The sequence below is a fragment of the Pteropus vampyrus genome, unplaced genomic scaffold (genome assembly GCF_000151845.1).
Source record: "Pteropus vampyrus isolate Shadow unplaced genomic scaffold, Pvam_2.0 Scaffold42, whole genome shotgun sequence".
NCBI lineage: Eukaryota > Metazoa > Chordata > Mammalia > Chiroptera > Pteropodidae > Pteropus > Pteropus vampyrus.
In genome coordinates this window covers 1,265,976-1,282,876 of record NW_011888823.1, presented here as the reverse complement: position 1 = coordinate 1,282,876, position 16,901 = coordinate 1,265,976, and the positions used below count along the sequence as shown (strand labels likewise).

Sequence of the window (16,901 nt, the reverse complement as noted above, 5' to 3'; positions counted from 1 at the left end):
CTATCACTCTCCCCAGACAATACACTCTGTTGTATAAAGATTCCTTAGCCATCTTACCAGCCTCTGAGAGTCACACCTGAATTAGCCGACTACTTGGCATCGGTGTCTACGACGAGGGCTGTGAACACAACGTGTGCTCTTTAAATTCTATGACCACTGTTCCTGGTTATAAAACAAAAACACTCTTAATTTTCACAGGGAGACATATTCGTACCCCTTACTTTCAGTGGAAAACAAAGCAACAAGAATCCTGATTTCTTACTGTATTGACAATATCATGCCTATTTTAAGTGGCGAGAAACGAGAGGATGTTAGTGCCAAGAATTCCCAAGCTTCCGAAAGCATCCTCCTAGAAAGTTTCCTAAAATCTCGCCCTCCTAGAGCCCTGTAGGACCAGCATCACAGTCAGTGGGATTCAACACAAGCAAGGGCTACACCAGCAACTCTTAGGATCATTTGCAATTCTCAGCTTAAAAAAAAAGAAAAGTCCTTGATTATCTTGAAGAGTGAAAGAAACATTTGATTAAGCTCTCAGCCTGTTGCATATTCAAAGTCCCTGTCTGTATGTTGTGACCCTGGCTTTGACAAAGAAACATGGAGGAAGCACGGCTCTCATCTACCTTCACACTTATTATGCTCAAAATACACACTTATTATACTAAAAAAAAATAAGGTTGATTCAAGAGGCAGATTTACAGCTTGCAGTATGTTATCTAGACAACGCCAACTCTCCAGGGAGCCATTGTGAGCTTGCCCCTTTCAGTGTTTGTTTTAATGGATGGATCTTGTCCCTAGCTTGTTACACGCAGTGAACCTGTTGGTGGCAGATCCCTATTTAGCACCCACTGAGAAGATGAAGCTACATATTTAAGTCCTGTTTGTATGCACTCATCACAGACAAAAGGTTCCTAGAAAAGAAATTTTTAAAAAATTATATACCCACAGCCTTCATCAGAGAGGCTTTTTTGACAATGAGGACCAAACTGCCTGAAAAATTCATGTACACTGATTATCATTTGGAAGATGCCAGGCAAAAGGAAGTGGTACTCCCTCCCTCTTTTTCCAACTCTCCTCTCCTTCCAAGAGTGACAGCAAAATAGAACAAATCTTTCAAATCATTGTCATTTTACCTATATTTTAAATCGATTATGTTTTAGAAAGTAGCCCTTCTGCTTTGTCATAACAAAAAAAAAAAAGAAAGAAAGAAAAGACAGTCAGGAGAGCCCCAGTAGACTTCTGTTAGAGTGGACTGACCAATTTATCACAATAGAGAAGAGGAATCGAACATAAGAGCTGTTTCATTGGCTCTGGGTCTGTGTTGGCAGCCATTTTGCTGACTGCTCACCCAGATTCCCACAGCCGTCTGGGTACTGACTCCCGTGTGCGGACCAAATCTTTCGTGACATTTCCCAATGAAAGCCACCATGTCCACTAGGCAAGAGACCACACTGATGTCTGGCATCATCTCTCTTTTTCTGTTATTTCAGCTGGGAGGCAGCCTCCATGAACTTCATTTTTCTGGCACAAGCAATAATGGAAAAAGTGTGTGTGTGTGTGTGTGTGTGTGTGTGTGTGTGTGTGTGTTGGGGCGAAAGGTAAACACTGGGTAAACACTCATTTAAAAAGAGAGATACTTTTAATACTGTTGGCTAGAGCTAAGTCTTGCTTATCTTGACAGATTAAAATGTAAAACCAAGAAACCCACTCACAAGTCTTGACCTGAAGACAGTATACGGAATGCAATTTTACTGTATAACCCCGTGAAAATAGCACGGAAACGCTGAGATTCAGAGAAAGCTCTGTATACTGGGGTGACATGGACAGGCATTTTAATTAGTTCCTGTAGATTTAAGATCTCTCCATGGAGGATTAGTCCTGCAGCACGGCTCTTGGTTTTCCTGGTGTTTCAAGGAAAAAAAAACTCTTTAAAGACATCAGTAGGGGGTTAATGGAAGCTTTGATAAAGTTTCTCTGGATCTTTTTATTGATGCTCAATTCAAACTGAAATCTAGGGTGTCTCCTCTAAGGAGACAGTAATTAATTTAGCCAGTTGGAGTGACGACTAGAGAATTTAGGAGCCCATCTAAAATGTTTGCTCGCCCTGTACTATTTCTTCTTCATCTCAGCCAGGTATTTATTTTGCAAATTTCTTGGTGGCTTCTCCAGAAGGTATAAAAGTTGGCAGTAGTATTTGAAGTTACAAGCACAACTCTGAGAAGTAAAAAACAAATCAGATTTAGACTGTCAAGTATTTAGAGTGAATGCTACCGAATGGATCTCTCGCCTCACAAATGAACATGTATACATATTTATATAGGAGTGAAGGCAAAGGAGTCAGGAAAAATAGCATTCTCAGTCTTGGGTGTATGAATAAAACTTTCATTTTCTTAGAGTGAAATGTTCCCATCTTAAAAAAAATACAACACCTTTTTTACTTATATGCAATAATTATCCCTAGACTCTATAGGCATTTGTCTATGCTGCTCAGTCAACCTTGAAGCTAGATAATTTAATAGATTCTTTTGGAAGGCTTTTATTTTTTTTTCTCCTCACTAAGATTTGTGACACCCACCTTGAATACAAAGTCACAGACCCTTGTGCCACATATCAGAGGCTGTACCACTGCATATCTATAGGTTTATTTTATTTTTAAATATGATCATAATTAGTATGCTTCATAATTATAGGGGTAGCAAGAATAGTCTATAAACATGAAATTATTTTATGTATAGCATCAATTATTTTATGTATAGTATCTAGAATCAAGAGACAGCTCCCTTACAAAACTGTACTGCCTATTTTTAAAATGTATGTTTCCGAAGCATTAGGTGCAAGTCCAGGAGCCCATGACTGGGTCAGAGCTGACAATAATAAAGCCACAGCCTGGCTTCGCTGAAGCCCCCTGTGCGTTTGTCCAGGCGAAGAAAGGACTTTTGAGCCAGCTTGTACTTGATAGGTCCCGACTGTTACATACCAAGCTCAGGTGACTCTTGAACAATGGGAGGTTGGGGTGCTGACTGCTCCCTGCAGTTGAAAATTCACATATAACTTTTGACTCCCCAAAAACGTAGCTAATAGCCTCCTGTTCCCTGGAAGCCTTACTGATAAAAAGTCGATTAACACATATTTCTTATGTTATGTGTATTATATACTGTATTCCTACTATAAAGTGAGCTAGGGATAAGGAAATGTGATTAAGAAAACTGTAAGAAAGAGAAAATACATTTATAGTATTTATTGAAAAAAATCGACATGATCCGTGGACCTGCGCTGTTCAAATCCACGTTATTTGAGGGTCAACTGTTATGAGGAAGCACGAATGAGTTTTGAGCAAATTCTCCGAATGCCATGGCTTTACAATTTGTTTGAAAAAGATTAAAATATGTCTTTAGAAAGATTCCCAACTTACAGATTTTACTAGTTTCATCACGTGTTTTTTTTCCTTTAATTTTCTTAGGAGTAAGAGGGAAAAACACATGATTTCCTTGAGGTCAAAGGCAAACGAGAAACCATCTCAGTGAGGAGACAATGGAAAAGAGAAGCGCATATTATTATTTGAAAAGAAAATCGCTGCCAGCGTCTGAGAACCACACAATAGCGCCAAGAACGCCTGTTTTCAGGAAAACAAGAACACTGCCTTATCGGAAATCAAGAACGTTCTACATGACACATTGAACCCGAGTGTCGCTGGGAAAAGCCTTGGAGTACAAAAATGCAAAGACGTGTTCAAAATCTTCATCATTTTTGTGAAATCTTGTTTACATCGTCCAAACGTCTATAAAAGAAGAGGTCTTGCCAAATATCAAAATTATTTCAACTGTGAGATTCACCTAAATGTTAATCCACCACACCCTTTGTCAGAGAGCGTCCCACAAATGACACCATCACTTCGCCATCTTCTCAGTCTCCCATGTGACTGGTTTCTTTCCTGATTTCGTACCCAGAGCAGGGGCGGCGAACGTTTTCTATAAGGAGCGAGATGGCCAGTTAATATGTTCGGCGTGTAGGCCATTCGCGCCGTCGAAGCCACTCAAGTCTGTTGTTGTCCTCGCGAAAGCAGTCTTAGACCATACAAATGAGTGGGGCTTTGTGCCGATAAAACGTCTCTATGGACACTAAAATTTGATTTTTATATAATTTCTAAATGTCGCAGCATGTTATTCTCTTTTTATTTTCAACACTTTAGAAATTTAAAAAAAAAGAAATCTTAGTGGGTTGTACAACACCAGATGGAGGATCAAGATTTGGCCTCTGGGCCATAGTTTGCCAACCCTGCTCTCGGACACTAACAGAAGCCAGATATTTGTGTTTCAAAACATCAACAGAACTTTTTTTTTTTTCCGTCTCTTCCTTTCAAAGCTTACAGCAAAGCCTCGGTCCTGGTCACATCTCATTTGGGTTTAGTATTCTATTTCCATTTTCGAAGTCATCAGAATTGTCTTTCTGTTTGTTAATTGGATCTCAAACCACACTTCAAGCCAACTCTAGCGCTGACCCTCACACACTATAGGCCAGAACCATCCCAGTATGAGCTTGCATTTCAACGCCTCTCGTGCCAGGCCAAACTAGACTTCTTCATATCTCTTGATATCTCTACTTTCTTCCTTTTCCTTTCTATTCTTAGGCATTAATAACACAGTAATCCCTGTACCTGACAATCACATTCTTTCATTCTAGACAGAGGCAGAATTTTGTACACTGAAGCTAAAGAAGTTTGCATGAGCCCTTTCCAAATCTCTGTTACTAATATGATATTTGTAAATTTTTAGTTTTTTTTTTTTTTTTGAAATCATCCCAAAATTGTCTAAGCTTCAGACCTCACACAACCTGGGGCCACCAGGCGTAGAGCACATTACCTAACTCAGTTTCTCTAAGTTGCTTCCTTTCCCCTCACCAGCTCCTGGAATCTTCCCTCTCACTATCTGGAAGATAGGTAGCAATTAGACACAGTGGGGATGAGAATTCCCACTGTTCTCCATTATCTCGCTCAAATAACATAATACGTCTAATTAAAAGATGGCAGAGAGAATTGGGAATGTCCCAGTTGAGTAATAAGACAGTACGCCTCTTGTACTTAGTTATTTTCTTTTCTCTACTCATTATTTTGGTTTTATTAAGTTTATCACTATTTGATAAATAGAGTTCACTGATTGTTTTTACTGTAAATAACTATGTTGATCAACAAACAAGTATTGAACATCTACCATGTGCTGTGCCGTGGCATCACAATGAGGCGTCCTGTGACTTTACTGTTGGTGTTGCATTTTCTGACAGTTTTTTTTTTTTTTAATTGTCTATCCTAAAGGACAAGGTGAGTCTAACAAGCAGCACCAGTTCATCTGATGGCGGAGCAACTGGGGTTCTTCATAAGAGGTCCCAAAGGACCATTTATTACTGGAAACAGTGTTGACAGCATCATGTTCCCAGCACAGAAAAATGGAACCAAACAAAGACAGGATGGTGATGGAACCTTTAGAAGGTAGACATTGCTATGAAATCACTGAATCTGTTTTTCAAACATCACTAGAGCAGAGTTTCTCAATCTTGGTACTATAGACATTTTGGACCAGATAATTCTCTGCTGGGGGTGGGAGGAGAGTCCTGTGCATTGTAAGATACAGCAGCATCCTTGGCCTTTACCTACTAGATGAAATAGCACATCCCCTCCTCCCAGTAGTGACAACCAGAAATGTCCCCAGACATTGCCAAATGTCTGGGGAGGGGCCGGAATAACTACACTAGAGGTACACCTAGCTTATTGTCTTGCCCGTTCCAGGAAATACTTTGGCAGGGTGGGGGTTGGAAGAGTGAAGGGAGGCCAGGATTCAGACACATTCTGATAATTCTGCTGAAGCATTTTTAGATTTTTTTTCCCCCACTCTTAGAATTGCGTTTAGAGCCAGTTTTTGAACATCATAGAGAAATAAGCTCTACTTCATGCTCGTAGTTTATGTCTATATTCTTGGAATCACAGAATTTTAGGATTGGAAAAGATCTTAGAGATTAGCTAGGTTCAAATAATTATGTAATCCATCAACTTTTTTTAACTCTTGCAAACTCAAGGTGTTAAAGGCATCTGTCACTAGGAGACAATAGCTTTGCTTAAAGAGAGGTTACCAGATGTATTGCTCTGTAAAGTATCGGGAACATTGTCATGCCAACTAAAATAAAAAAAAGTTATCCCTGCCCCAGGGTGAAATTAGGGGTTTGTATAGAACACCAATGAAACAATCTAGAGTATGGTCCATCCCTGGAGCTGGGAGACAGGTGCGAGAGGATTGGGGGTACATGGTGAAAACGGGCTCGGTGATATTAAGATCTGCTGGCCGCCATTGCAGCATTTTTAGCAAAAATATTCACAGTTCTGTTGCTCGGCCAGGAAAACCTTATTTCATCTATACAGCATTTCTCTCTCCTGGTGACACATAGTGACACATCCTGTATTTATTTGCCTGAGATGGTCCACTTAAGTAAAAGTAAACCGAAGGAAAGCCATCTAGAAAACAAATCACCCAGCAGTCTGCTTATTCATTTTTCATAAACATCAGAACCATCTCCTCCGAAACGAAAAGCAGAACAGTTGCTAGAGGATAGAAAATGGAGCAAGGGAAATAAGTGTTTTCAAAGGGAAGCTCGCTTTGTTCCTTTTGGACTGTAATGTCAGAAAGCGACTGTAGGGAGGACTTTCATTTTCCTTGTTTTATTCTGGAGTGACTTCAGCTGGAGGTCCCACCCTGCCCCTCTTCCCATTTCTTCTTTACTGATCTTAGCATAGAGGTGAGGGTGGCTTAGCTCATGGAGAGAATCTGGGAGAATTCTCTTCTACTATGTCTCATATCAACCCTCTTTGCTCTCTTGTACCTGCATAGAGCATCCATTTGCACAAACTTAGGGGTGCCGCTTTACCCTTGCAGGGGGCCAGGCTGTCTCTGGGTGACACTGGATAAGTGTCACTAGAGCCAGCCCTTTTGGCCACAGATAATAAAGCTCACATTCTTCCATCAGATGATCAGCAACAAAGCTGACATTCTGAGTTCCCTTTGTCTCATCTTAGGGGTCAACCGGTTTTGAACTCAGGAGGGGAGGAAAAAGGTGTTAATAGCCTCTAAGACGCCACCACAGAAAGATGTAGGTTAGAAGAGCTTAAACAAGCATGTGAGAATACCCACCCACTCACATCCCAGTAAGGGATCAAAGCCCAGTTAAAACTACATCTCCATGCCCGGATATTCAGAGTCTGCCCTCACAAATGGGGAGAATACCAAGCTGAATACACGAGTGCTATTAATTATCTAATAATTTTAGAAGAAACAGCAAGGCTCTCCCTGATTTCAAGAGGTTCTGGCTCTGACATTAGCTGGCGGGAGGGTGGGGGGTCATTTTATCTTTGTGGAACTGTTCAAAAGTCTCAGAGGAGGTAATGACAAAGCCAGGAACTCTGGGAAGTTTTGTGTTTGTTTGCTTGTTCGTTCCTAAATAAGTTACAGATGAGAGAAGGGACTCTATGAAAACCGAGCAAAAATGGAGAGCCACAAACTATGGGCCTCCAGGTGGTAAACGTTAATGTTCGTTTATTCTGTGTATTCCTCATAGAGTGAGATATCATTGCCTATAAAGGCCCCTAAGGAATTTAGTTTAATAAAATGATAAGAAAGACTAGAATTAGAATATAATCGTGCATATGTAAATATGCTTAGGGGAGCTTGAATAGAGTTTAATGGTTGCTACATTCACCCAAAATTTTGGCCTACATTATTAATTTACACTACTATGAAGAAAGGGTTTGTTAATCAAAGATAAACTACCCCGATGCTTTTGAATTAGTGAATTACTCCAAATTACAGTAGGATAACAAGGCAGTGCTGTGCCCATATACAACACTCTGCTAAGAGAAAGCTTTCTGGCTGGCCACATGGGAGGTCTCCTTATTGAAAGATTTATTTTTAATTTTGAACAGCTTCCCAGCACTACCCTTCATGAAAATTAAAATAAGGAGCTGGAATTTTGTCCCATTCAGCAAACCTCCTGGCAGGACTGCTCGCCATGGCAGAGAAAGCAACCTCATTGTGTCAGAGGAATCCCGTTCACCTTTCTCCTAGATCGAAAAGAATTACACCTACATTTTTCATAAAACTTTGACTTTTTACTTCCCTCTCTAGTAATGTTTTTGCACATTTTCTTCTTCCGGGGGGTCTTGAACCTTTCTTCCTTGCGCTCCTTGTACCTTCTGGCCCCGGGGGAGTTGACATAATCCCTTGGCTTAAATCCTTAGGTATACAGAGGAGAGTCATAGAAGTCTCCCCACAAAATCTGTGGGAGCCAAGCCTGTCCTCAGGACGTCTCCCAGAAATCATTCTCTGCCAAAAAGAATGACTTCATCTTGTACACTGAAGCCTCAAAATGTTCATTCCTTGTTTTAACTCAGTTAAGAACACAAAGTAGTGATGTGTTTTGAGCGTAGCTGAAAAGGCACTTCTGGGCTGAGCATAAGAATATCGATTGGCTTACGGGTCAGATTCTCTAGGGGCTGCGGAGATGGCGCTGCAACTTGTTGGCTCTTTTCTAACTAAGTGACACCAGCAGCACCAATGCATTTCCCAGGATCTATGTACACGATGTCCACTGCATTTTTCCAAAAGAGAACTAATAAAAAGCTGGCCATCACAGAGTACTTGTGATGCTCTCCTAAATCATCCTAGTCTTCGTAGAAAAATAAAACCAATTACCACTAACCATGTTCACAATTTAAAAGTGCAGAAATAAAAGACAAAGCCATCACCAGACGACCTGCCTTCGGGAAAGATTTGCCATCCTAGCTTCAGTTCAAAATCTTCTCCAAGTATTAGCTTTTAATTTATTCTAGAGAGTTCAGGGGAAAGTGGAAAAATAATGGCTTCGAATTGGGATACTAGAATACTTCTCACTATAGATCAATTAGTACAGATATATTTTACTTAACTATTGAGTGCACTTACTGAAACATTCATTTGAGAGAAAAATGCAATAAGACGTGATAGGATTCTTGGCAATCTATAATCCTTTTCCAGCAAAGTTTGTTGTTCTTAAGAGCCTCACAAAAGGATAAACCACAGTCCTTTTTCCTGCTCCTCTTTAAACTCTTCAGAAATAAGTAATGAGCAGCCAGCAATGTGAAACATGTGGCAGAAATACAGAATGGAAAATTAGCTTGAGAACGTGTGGGAACTCTTTTAGGGGAGAAATGGGAATGAGTGGGTCGGGAGTTGGAGCCTAGAAATCTAGATTCTACTTTGCACTTTGAAACATCTGATATTCAAGATTTTGTAATAGTTCTGCCATTAACTCAGCAGAAACTCTTCAGGAACAAAAAAAAAAAATGTTTTCTCGTCATTTCTATTACAAAAGGAAAGAGATGCAGGAAATGGGGTAAATTAACTTTCCTCTCCCCAGGTGTCAATTGTGGATTCAACTATGAAAGTGGCTGAAAAAGTAGTATGAGTTATAAGGAAAATTTCGTCAACCACACAGATCGAGCTGCCCATTAAACCATTCACTGTTCACAGATTTACATGGCAATTCTAGTATAGATCCGTGTCAATTACTTTTTAAATTGTAAAATAAAAAACAAGATCAAAACCATAGCTGCTAATATTTTTGTTGGAAAATACAGCAAATACAATATACCGATACAGATTGGTAAAAATCAAGTTTATAATCCTAAATAATCTGTAAATGCTCTAATGTCCAACCATGAATCTTGTAATTAAAATGGCCAATACAAATGAATCTCTTACAAGAAAAGTTCAGCATGGAGTGACCCAGCTCACTGGACTGTCTTCTGGTTTCCATCATTGTCTTGGTCTTCATTTAATCTCTACTACCTACTACAGGGCATGCTATGCAGCTGATGTCCAAAAAAAATTTGCTGAATGAATAAACATCCCCTCTAAATATTATTTATATTATAACACAGCTCCCAGGTTTATGATTAGATCCATGTAGTTCTACTTCAATTGCAGAAATTTTTATCATTTACGGATATCAACACAAGCTCATTCTCTATACACATTTAGGTCATACAATGAAGTGGATCTGATTCCTACCTGCTTGGTTCGTTGTCACGGTGACGGACACTGATTGATCTGGGCTAGGGTTATACTTGGACACTCCATTCACTGCCCAGATTTCAAATGTGTAATTGGTATGAGCCAGCAGGTCAGTGATGGAGACTTTGGTGGTTTTCAGGCCATTCTGCTGCGGGGTATAGTGGACCCCACTTCCACAGGGCCGGCACTTGCTGGAATCACCGGCTCCACACCTCTTGCACACCACATTGTAGGAGATGTCCTGGCGGCCACCTGTGTTCTGAGGACTGCTCCATTCCAAGTTCACTGAAGTCTCGTTGACGTTTGAAATCAAGTTCAGGGGAGCAGATGGAGGGCCTGGGGAAAGAAAAAAGCATACTGTTATACCAAGAACTGGAATGATCCTTTTACAATTTCTGAGCTTATATAACAAGTAAGATGGGCCCATGTAGCAGAGAAAACAAAAAGCAGAAAAGATCTTTAAAAAGAACGATAGAAGTCTGGACGTGTGCCATGTTCATTTCTGTGCAAACGAATCTAGCATTGCCTGCCACTCTGAGATGTGAAGCAACCCTACATCAAATGAGCGCCAAGCTCAGGCTTTCTCTCTGGAGTGGCAGGAAATATAACTTATCGAGTCTTGATCTTATCATCTGAAAAATAGGCATGCAAATGTTACTCTAGCAGTGGGACTCTGGTAAATTACGAATTATGTACCACTTTTGGAGATAAATGATGATTCCTGAGTATGCTGTGTCATCAATATGAAATAAAATTAACTGAATTGTATAGCTACGCCTCTTCATTTCAACATAGCAGTTGAGGATTAAACTATTTATGGGTAATTAGGAGAAACTGGTTTATCTTGGTTGCCCAGATGTTGAAAGAAGGTACTGTTTTTTAAAGATCTCGACTCAACGTAGGTATTATACGAAGGCTCCCGTGCCCCACAATCTGCCCTACAACTGGCCAGGGAAGCAGCATGCCTTTTTTTAAGCATACAGGTATACCCCATTTTTCGAAAGTTTGCTTCCCACCCCTTTGCTTTTACGAAAGACCTAGATTAATATCTGTTATCGCTGTCCAAAAGGAATCCAAAGAGGTTTTTCACTTTTACAAAAAAAAAAAAAAAAAAAAAAAGGTGAAAACCAAAAACAATGTTCAGTATTTGTGTAGCCACGAGCTATTATAGAGGCAGTACACACCCTACACCATCAAATTCCTCCCCTGGGAGCCATAGCCAGCATCTCAGCGGCAAGTCACCACAGCTCTGAACTGTGTCTGTCAGCTTCGGTGCTATATCCTGTGCATCCCTTAGCGAGATGTGCCCCAAGGTGATCGCTTCTTCACTTTATGCCAACAAAGTGAACTCTCTGCTTTCGGAGAGCGGAGGAAACCTGTTCATATTCCCACGGACATCGAAGAGTTTCTGAAACAGGAATTGGTGGCGGTGGCCGTTTTGAAACATTACAACTGGTCTCAAACAGCACAGCGATTGATTGAATAATCGTGATAATAACACTAATAGTATAGAATCATGATGAACCCTCTTGCTTCTTGCTATCTATTAGACTTTATGAACCAAGAGGTTGTGACACAAGTTACATTCAGAGAGACAGTCAGAATGGGAGGAGAGAGAGGTTTTTCTGGTCTGAGCTGGTTCCAAAGATTTAAAAGACATCTGCCACATTCTAATGAAAAATATTTACTCAATGCAACAATTGGAAAACCTTCTCTTTTTCTCTCCTCTTTTGTATTTTGGTCTTCCAAGAAAAGAGCCAAAGTAAGGTTAACAAACATTTTAGATTTCTTGTTCACTGTATCCTACTTCAAATTTATTTGTAATGATTGTTTGAGGAAAATTTGGTCAGTTCCTAAGGAAGAAGGCGTTGACTGGAAGCCTGCGTGAAGTCAAGAGAAGCTTCATCTGGTAGGCCATAATGGAATGTACTCTTCCAAAGTTGCCACTGAGAGAGAATTAGAAGAGGAAATCTGTGAATAACAAGTCATCTTCAATATTTATTATTAGCTCATGGCGATGAATGGCTAAAGGATTTGGTGGTGACACTGATAAGGTTAATCCACTCTCCTTCTCTCTTTATACAGCTTAATTGAAGACTTTATTTTAACGAGGTAAGCAGTCCTTTCCAATATCCCCTTGAGACTAATTACAGCCTTAGCTTTAAGACCGGCTTCCCATCCTGTGAACTCTAAAGAAAAAACAATGTCGTAAAATTTCTGTTAAAAGTTAAGATTACCCCTCACAGAGTCCTCAGAAAGAAAACGTAAATTTCTTCCTTGTTTAAGATTTCGAATTTGTATCTACAGTCCTTAGCACAGTGACTAGAAAATAACAGGGTCAAATAAATTGCTTTTAAATAAATGAACAGAGCTCTTTAAATCGTAGACTCCTAGAGCCAGATAGGATGGTAAAGATCATTTGGTCAAATAGCCTCATTTTAAAGATGAGGAAATTGAGATCCAGGAAGTGGATTTGATAATACAGGAAGTTTATGCAATCTAATGAGCACCAGAATCTAAAAATCCATGCGTACTAATTCCCACTCTGGGGTAATTTCCACTCCGGCATGCGGCCCCATTACAGGTATAATAACAAGATCAATCGTTTGAACCCAGTTTTGAGCTGTAAAGGTAGGAAGAGGAAGTGTTTTTCTTCAGTCCTGTTCGGCTCCTGTGGGCGCTTCCACCATGATAGACTCTGATACTAGTCTGCAGTGCAGCTGACCACCACCTGGTTGATAAAATGAGTCAGCCGCAACTTCAAGGGTTAAATAAGAGTGACTCTTAAATCCATTAACCTCCTTGCCAAGGTTTCTGGTCCACTTTCACATGGGAAAATGTGACACAATGAATCAAGCACTGCAGAAGCAAAAAGTCAGTAATTAGTATGTAGGACGGGGCATGGCAGTGTCTAAACAGAGAAGAAATGGAGCAGAAAACTAAATGGTCACAGGCCTCAGAGATATAACACTGCTACGTGGAAAAATAAAAAAATGTGCTACAGGATTTCAAATTGGAGGCTTGGCAGGAAAGCAGGTAGTAGGCAGCCCAGAACAACCTTCTTCCTTTAGGATGAAGAGTCGGGTAGATGCTCAAGAAAAGATAAAGAACTAGGCAAGTTCAAGTTCAGTGCTGCTTCCATGAATGGTCTGGTGAATTGTACCGCACGTGTTTTGTGTTTTGCTGCCATAGGGAGTGATGGTTATACGGGCATCGTAGCGGCTTAAAAGTTGGACCACGACAGAGAATTGAGGTGGTGGGAAGGAAATATAGAAATGTCCACCCAGTGTGATTATAACATTTGCCGGCACAGGCATGGGAAAGGACCCATGATTTATAAATTAAAATCGTATTGGTGGTTGCACTGTGTTTCTGGGATTGTGTTTTTCTCTCTCTCTCTTTCTTTCTTTTTTTTTTTTTAACTTTTGCCAGTTAAAGGACAATAAACACATTTATAAGGAGGAGCCATCTCTTCCTCAGAAAAGAAAGTATTCTTTTCTCAAGACAATGAGAGAAAAGTACGAACTTAAAACAGTCAATCTGGGCCCAACAGCCGTACTTAACAGCACCTTAAAACAATGACCTGTTGAGATGGCTACAAAAAAAAGGAAACAGGCATTCTGAGTAATATGAGTCTTTCAATAAAAACAAAGCATCTAGAAGAAGAAAAAAAATCTTAACTCTTAGATTATCTCCTCCTTTGTTTACATAAGTATTGTATGCGAATATTTAGGACATTTCTGACAAGCAATTGATTGACTTTCTCATTGGAAATAAGTCCAGTTGCAAATAAGTCTCCAATTACAAATACGAGATACATGACGAGGAGGAATAAAGTTAACAGTTTTTACTTCTGAGTCTTCATATCGGCATTACATCTACTGAGCAGACACCAGCCTCAGGTAGCTTGCGGGTCATTGTGATTAGCAGGGTTTTACACTTTCCAAAACTACCCAGGACTAGCCTGAGTGTATGACCGGCAGCGACCCTGCTTATGGTATTGTTCCACAGTTCGGGTCTTTATTTCCATTTCCTATTGTGTTTGGAACATGGTCTTGTTATCAGACACATATTGCATACACACCCGCTTCAATCACCAGTCTACATGCTCCTCACAAGAAGAACTGGTGTCTTCATCATTTCCCATTAGCTACCATGATTCCAGGTTCAGCGCAAGCTCCATAAATGTTTGATGGTCAATAAATGAGTGAATAACTGGAAGGAAAACTAACAGAGTCCTCTAATGTATCGATGCTCACCTACCCCTGGTGTTATTTTAAATGTATGAATTAACGAATTTCTCTGAGCTAAAGCGGTATCGGTCAGCTTTTTCACATACAGATTCATGAGCATTAAGCTCTGTAAAAGAGGACCTCAGTGTAACTAGTTTAATTCAATTTCCTCTTTTCTAAAATTTAAAACTACTTTGGAAAAAGTAGGGAGGGATATATATACATATATATATTCATTTTATATGTGTGTGTGTGTATATATATATATATATGTATATTCATTTATAAATTCATTTTGATACTTTCCTGTATAGCTGAAGGAAGGGAAGCTAGAGGAGAAAGGAAGAGACTAGAGGAAGCTAAATGTGGATTTACGTGAGCCATGGGAGGAAGCACAGGCTAGAAGCCCGCCTTCTCTTGTTTTTTATAGTTCCCTAACCAATCAGTATGGCTGGAACTTTAAATGTGGGCTCTATCAATTAAAGTTTTATTAATTTGAGATTGGTTATTACGACTTTTCTTTTTCCATCTTGACTTCAGGTGATGATTAATTCAGGCATGAACTTATGTAAAACTTGCTCTCTGAAGACAGTAAATTTTAGCATGTTCAAAGGCAGGCTGGCATTTTCTTTATTAGCTTTTATAGAGCTACAGTTTTTCTTTTAATTATTTTTATCATCAAATTTAAGACATTTTAAAATATAAATCAATCAAATACTAAAGCATAGTTACGAGAAAATAAATGTCTTTTCTTTACGTTTTTGGTAAAACCCCCTTGGAATTCACTTACAAGCCTAAGATTCTCTCCCTGCATCTAAGGATGAGCCAGCATGTAAAACTCTTTTAAAGTTCTCTTGTTGAAAATGCCCTTCGCATTTTGAATATAATTTAGTGGCATAGATAATAGCTGTACTACCAAAACCGAAAGTGATATGCAATAATCCTGAACTTAGAATCATTTAGCGTGGCGTTTGGCAAACTTTCTCTGTAAAGCGCCAGGTAGCCAGTATTTCAGGTTTTACAGTACATTTCTGGGCCACGCAGTCTGTGTAGCAACTGGTCAATGCTGCTACTGTACCTCAAAAGCAGCCATAGACAACACCTAAACAAATGGGTGTGGTTGTGTTCCGAGAAAATTTAATTTGGAAAAACAGAGGTCAGTTGACTTTTGCCCCTGAGCCACAGTTTACCAAGCCCGGCTTTAGAGAATTTGATGGGAGCAAAGCACCCTCTTCCCAGGAGGATGCTCAGAGGAATCCTCGTAATTCTGTACATAATTCTAGGGACTTCAAGCATACCCCAAACCTATCAGTGGCGCTCAGTATAAGAAACCCTGATTTACACATTTATACAGCCCAGGTAACAACTCCGGTTTCGAAAGCCTGTTACACCTACCGTCACTGACTAAAAAAGGAATGAAGGACGTGGCCACTCTCTTGAGTTTCTCACTGCTTTGAAACGGGCACTGTATTTCTTGCCACTGTGGATAAATTTAATGAACATCCATTCGCTTCACTGGTGTGAAATACTTTTTGTATCGCACAGCAGGTATGGGTAAAAGGTGCTACAATGGGTAATTATTATTTTCTAGTGGGATGTCAACTTGCATTCAGTTGACAGGAGTTTGACAGTTTGAAATCTCAAAGAAACTGTAGCCAAATTACAGCAAAAGCAAAGGACTATCATATCGTATCATAAAATATCATATCATGTTAAATCATAAAAAAATCTTGATCTTCCTTAACCTATCACGTATTCTCCTCTGAGAAATGACAAGCTTCCAGAAATGAATCACACACTCTCTAGAGAAATTAAGTGAATGTGACATTTAAGAAGGGCAGTATTCCAAGTAAAAAAAAAAAATTCCAGTAATTCCACAAATCTTAGTCCTTCACTCTCATGTATGAGACTAAAGTATAATTTCTGAGTAGTTTAGAGAACACACTTGCTGGCTTATGCCAAGATTTAAAGTAGCTCCATTTAGGACAACCCGATATTTACATAGCCACTTGAAATCTGTACATTGAACACAGAGTCATAAATGTCTCCGATGTCGACCAGGAGTTTGGTATAGACCGTTCTGTGGGAAGTCTAGGTCAAGAGCACTCTGTGTACCTCACCCCAACAAGTCAGGTAAAATACACTTTTGCATTCTTATAGGAAGCAACTGGAACTTTGGTAAAAGATGGAAACCTGCCATGATAATTGCATTTAGAAATAGGTTCTGCCAAAAGGTTCAAATCTGTCTGGGCACATGGGGTAATGTGACATGCAAACCTCAATTTCTATTTCTTATAACAACTGAAATTAAAAAGTACTAACAGACTTCGGGACCAAGGGAGAAGAAAAAAAATAAGACAAGTTAAAAACTCACGGCTCTAGCAAAACTTTAAACACGCAACTCGCGTATCTTCGACTTGGTAGCTCTGCCTGGAATTCTTTCCCCTGCCTCCTTAAGACTCTGGTTTGAGCCCCAAACTCACCCCTCTTCATTCCTGTCTACTCTGTGCAAAGTAAAATTCTCCTCTCTTCCATTTTACCCTATCATGTGATCTTCCGTTTTTTTTCTTCTTAAAGGAATTTA

The 16,901-nt window shown here is 39.7% G+C and overlaps 1 protein-coding gene across 1 annotated transcript in view; it reads right to left on the bottom strand.

The window, feature by feature from the left end:
• The window catches only part of EPHA4 (EPH receptor A4), a 146,723-nt gene that overhangs the window by 51,616 nt on the left and 78,206 nt on the right, over positions 1-16,901 (bottom strand). The window contains exons 5-7 of the mRNA XM_023529718.1: positions 10,083-10,421; positions 8,089-8,095; positions 1,710-1,898 (exon numbers count right to left, since the gene is read on the bottom strand). Of these exons, the coding sequence (XP_023385486.1) occupies positions 1,710-1,898; positions 8,089-8,095; positions 10,083-10,421 (535 nt within the window). The remainder of the gene's footprint in view (positions 1-1,709; positions 1,899-8,088; positions 8,096-10,082; positions 10,422-16,901) is intronic.